A 4457-nucleotide genomic window follows, 5' to 3' on the forward strand; every position below is an offset into this window, starting at 1 on the left:
CCACTGCGCCTGGCCTTCACTGTAACTTTTGTGTATCTTTCCCTCTCCCACTTTTACTCTCTATGCTGATCTCTGTCCCCACCTCCCCATATCTGTCTTTCCTTTCTCTGTCCCTCCATCTGCCCTCTTTTCCCCACCCAGCACCCCCATACTTAGGCCTCTGTATGATCAGTGGCACCAGGTCAGGCTGGAGCCAGTACTAATGGGCACATCTGTGTGCAGACCCAGGGTGGGTGCTGAGGGCCAGGCCCAGGCACCTAGGACTATAAATGCCCCTGCAATGTGGTTGGCCTCAGCCCTGCTCTGGCAGGTGAACCCCGGGCCCTGGGCTCTGAGGCCGAGCCCTTCTCTGAGGTCTCCCTTGTGCCCCTACTGCCCTTGCAGCGGGAGGCCTGGAGGGAAGGCTGGCAGGAGGAACCACACTAATTAGTCTATCTCCCTCCACCCCCAGCTGTGCCTCGGTGCCTTGGGTTTCCTACAGGGTGAGTGCCCCAGAAGGAACACAGAAAGCTGGTGAGTTGGTCTGGATTTGCAGCAGAGTGTGGGGTAGGGAGGGGCTGGTTGTGCTGGCTCAGGTTGGGAGGCTGTCTGGCATGGCTCTGTGACAGGGGATTGGCCACAGTGGAACTTCTTGGGACAGGGCCCTGGCCAGCTGGGACAAGGGGCTATTTGGGCAGGCTGTGTGCCAGGAGATTGGCAAAACTGGTTCTGAGGAGGCTGGGCAGGCCTTTTGGGGACAGATGGTGCAAAAGAAGCAAGTTTAAGCTAATATTGATATAGCTGACTTCATGCCATGGCTTTGACATCAAGCTCCCCCATCGTTCTGTGAAGTGTGCACCAATACCTGCTTTACAGACACAGCAGCTGAAGCCCCAAGAAAGGAGGTGACTTGCCCAAGTTCACTTGGCTAGAAAGTGGCCGAGTCGGCTGGGCAAGGTGGCTCACGCCTGTAAGTAATCCCAGCACTTTCGGAGGCCAAGGTGGGAGGATCGTGTGAGCCTGGGAGACCAGCTTGGGCAACAGATTGAGTCTCCTCTCTAAAACAGAAAAAGAAGAGGAAGGAAGGGAGGAAGAGAGGGAGGGAGAGAAGGAGGGAGGGAGAGAGGGAGAGAAAGTGGCAGAGTCAGAATTAGAGTCTGACGCATTTAGCTTCCAAATCCACCGGATTATTCTTGACTGCCTCCTCTGGGCTCCTGGTTCCCTCAAGCCCGACGGACGTCTGTGTTTTATGTTTCCAGGGCTGCCGCTTCATCACGGCTTTCTCGGAAAACGGGGGCGCTGAGAAGCCCAACTTCCAGCTATATATGTGTCGCCACCACCCACGGGGCCCCCGACGGCGATGCTGGTGACAGCGCTCCCTGCGTGGGCGCCACTCTCCCCGTGCGCCCGCGCCTGCAGCCAGGCACGACGGTGTGGGTGCGCCCGCCCGGGGCAGAGGAGCTGCAGGGCTCGCGGCAGGCGGCGCTGTGCAAGCAGCGACGTCGCAGCCCGAGGGAGTGGAGGCTGTGAACGCGCGTGGGCGCGCCTCCCGGGACACGGCGCTGGCTCTGCGGCGCTACCTGCTGAGCACTCCCTACTCAATGGTGACGCCGTCGCTGCCGCCCGGCGACCGGCACGAGGAGTTTGCAGTGGTAACGGGCGCTGGGCCCACGCTCTTGAGGCGCCTCACGCCCCCTGAGCCTGTTCTGCTGGACTGCGTAGACCACCCTGCCCGCTGGCCCCATCTATTGAGCCTTGAAGGCTTCCAGAGGCGCTGCAGTTGCAGAGAGCAGACCTATCCGGCACCCGCGTCGTGGCCGCCCATCCTGTCACGCCGCTGGCTGGCCTTAGTTGTCTGCAAGCGAGAAGCAAGGCCTGTGGCCACGCGTTCGGACAACCGCCGCCCCAGGATCGCTGGAGTGGTCTCCACACCGTGCCCCACTTTGCCCCAGAGCGTCCCGGGCGCCGAGACTGCGTGTTCCTGGAGGCTAGTGGCCCGGGTATCCTGTGCTTCTGGTGCTGCGACGCCGATGGGGCGTGCGTGGGCTCTGCGCCCTGGCACGGTGCCGCGCTCTGTGGTGGACCAGTGCACCCTCTGGCTTTGCGCTCTTCGGCTGGCGTGGAGGTGTTTTTCCAACCCCCGCCGAGGCCGCCGCGGCTTGCGGGGTTTGACACCTACGATCCCTCCTTCGCGCTTATGCCCTGGTGGGCGCGTTCAGCTGCAGCTTCGCAAGCATGGCTCAGCCAAACTTTTCCAACGTGGAATTTGCACCTGCCCCGGTTCTCCTGGACTGCCGGCCACTACCCGGCCTGCACTGGCGCCCAGTCCCTGCTGACCCCGAGCCCCGTCATGAGCAGCATTCTTACCAAAGGCTGGTCCCGGCTCAGGGCTTCGCCTGGACTGAGGTGGCCTAGGGGCGCAGATGCAGGGCAGTGCAAGACCTGGAGAGGAGCGGGGCGCCCGTGGGCATGTTTAGCTTCGGCATCGCCCAAGGCGCAAGCTTCAGGACCCAGGCCGTAGGGCAGCCGGCGGCAGATGAGCAGCCCTGAGGGCCCAAAGGTTTGGGTAGGTGAACCGGCAATGGGATTCGTGGATATTAGGATTGGAGAAAATCATAACACTACATTCCATTGCTTATATAAGAGAGGTAGTTGGTTTTTTTTTGTTGTTGTTGTTGTTGTTTGGTGGTTTTTTGTTGTTGTTGTTTGTTTTGTTTTTGCTTTGCACCCCACCCGACCCTCAATTTTTGTATTTTTACTAGAGACTGGGTATCAGCATGTTGGCCAGGCTGGTCTTGAGCTTCTGACCTTAGGTGATCCACCCGCCTCGGCTTCCCAAAGTGCTGGGATTACAGGCCTGAGCCACCGCGCCCGGCCCAAAGAGGTAGTTTTAAAATACAAGTCTGTCCCTCCTCCACTCAAAATCTCCTAGGCAATTATCCCATCTCCCAGCAAAAGCAGTCCTTACAGTGGTTTAAGAGTTCCTACATGATGTGTTCCCAGCACACTGCTCAACTCATCTCTCTCCCTTGCCTCACTGTACTCCAGCCACACTGGTTGCCTTACTTTCTTCTTCCTACCCCAGGGCCTTTGCACTGGCTGTCCCCATGATATCCCTGTGGATCACTCTCTCACCTCCTTCAAGCCTTTGCTCAAATGTCATCTCCTCACTGAGGCCAACCTGACTGCCCAATTTAAAATTGCAATCCCCAGGTGGTTCATGCCTGTAATCCCACCACTTTGGGATGCCGAGGTGGGTGAATCACTTGACAAGGTCAGGAGTTCAAAACCAGCCTGGTCAACATGGAGAAACCTCATCTCTACCAAAAAATATAAAAATTAGCCAGGCGTGGTGGCGCGTGCCTGTAATCCCAGCTACTCAGGAGGCTGAAGCAGAAGAATCACTTGAACCCGGGAGGCGGAGGTTGCAGTGAGCAGAGATGGTGCCACTGCATTCCAGCCTAGGCGACAGAGTGAGACTCCGTCTCAAAAATAAAATAAAGTTGTAATCCCCCACCCCCAACATTACCTAGCCCTTTCCCAGAATTTTTTCACAGAATATATCACTTTCTGTATAATTACTTTTTCTATTATCTGTCTACAACACATACATTCCTTAAGGGCAATGATTTTTTTTAACCGTTTAATAACCTTTAAAAAAAAAAAACTGAGGCAGAGTCTCCCTGCCCAGGCTGATTTTGAACTCCTGGGCTCAAGGGATCCTTCCGCCTCAGCCCCCCAAAGTGCTAGAATTTCAGGTGTGAGCCACGGTGTTTGGCCTGTTGTCAAGTTTTTGTTTGTTTGTTTGTTGTTATTTTGTGATGGAGTTTTGCTCTTGTTGCCCAGGCTGGAGTGCAATGGCGTAATCTCGGCTCACTGCAACCTCCACCTCCCAGGTTCAAGCAATTCTCCTGCCTCAGCCTCCCAAGTAGCTGGGGTTACAGGCATGCGTCACCATGCCCGGCTAATTTTTTGTATTTAGTAGAGATGGGGCTTCACCATGTTAGTCGGGCTAGTCTCGAACTCCTAACCTCAGGTGATCCACCTGCCTCGGCCTCCCAAAGTCCTGGGATTACAGGCGTGAGCCACTGTGCCTGACCTGGCATGTTGTAAGTTTTAAGATACACAGTTAACTGAACAATTTAAAGTTTCCAACCTGAATGAATTTTCACATATGTTCCCCTGTGTAACCCTCACTTAAATGAAGCTGTTAGAACACTTCTATCACCCCACATAGCTTCGTGAGGTCAGATTCTTACAAAAAGATTTTGTGCACTATTAAATCTCCAGCACCTGTGACAGTGCCCAGCTCTCAGCAAACATTCGCGGAAGGAATAGTAATGGTTGTAATTTGTTAAATGTGTACCACATCATATGCCAGGCACTGGGCTCAGAGAGGAAATTATTGCCCAAAGTCACACCTTTTTATTACAGTGTAAAATGTGAACAGTGGGGTGGGAGAAGGGATAAAATAATAA

The 4457-nt window shown here is 55.1% G+C and overlaps 1 protein-coding gene across 1 annotated transcript; it reads left to right on the top strand.

Annotated features, from left to right (window-relative positions):
* Positions 1 to 403: 403 nt before the first annotated feature.
* LOC134738802 (uncharacterized) lies at positions 404 to 2315 on the top strand. Its single transcript, XM_063657389.1, has 2 exons — positions 404 to 513; positions 1239 to 2315. The coding sequence occupies exon 2, from the start codon at positions 1581 to 1583 to the stop codon at positions 2313 to 2315; it is 735 nt and encodes a 244-aa protein (XP_063513459.1). The 5' UTR covers positions 404 to 513; positions 1239 to 1580.
* Positions 2316 to 4457: the final 2142 nt, after the last annotated feature.

The sequence above is a fragment of the Pongo pygmaeus genome, chromosome 20 (genome assembly GCF_028885625.2).
Source record: "Pongo pygmaeus isolate AG05252 chromosome 20, NHGRI_mPonPyg2-v2.0_pri, whole genome shotgun sequence".
In the NCBI taxonomy this organism is placed as follows: domain Eukaryota; kingdom Metazoa; phylum Chordata; class Mammalia; order Primates; family Hominidae; genus Pongo; species Pongo pygmaeus.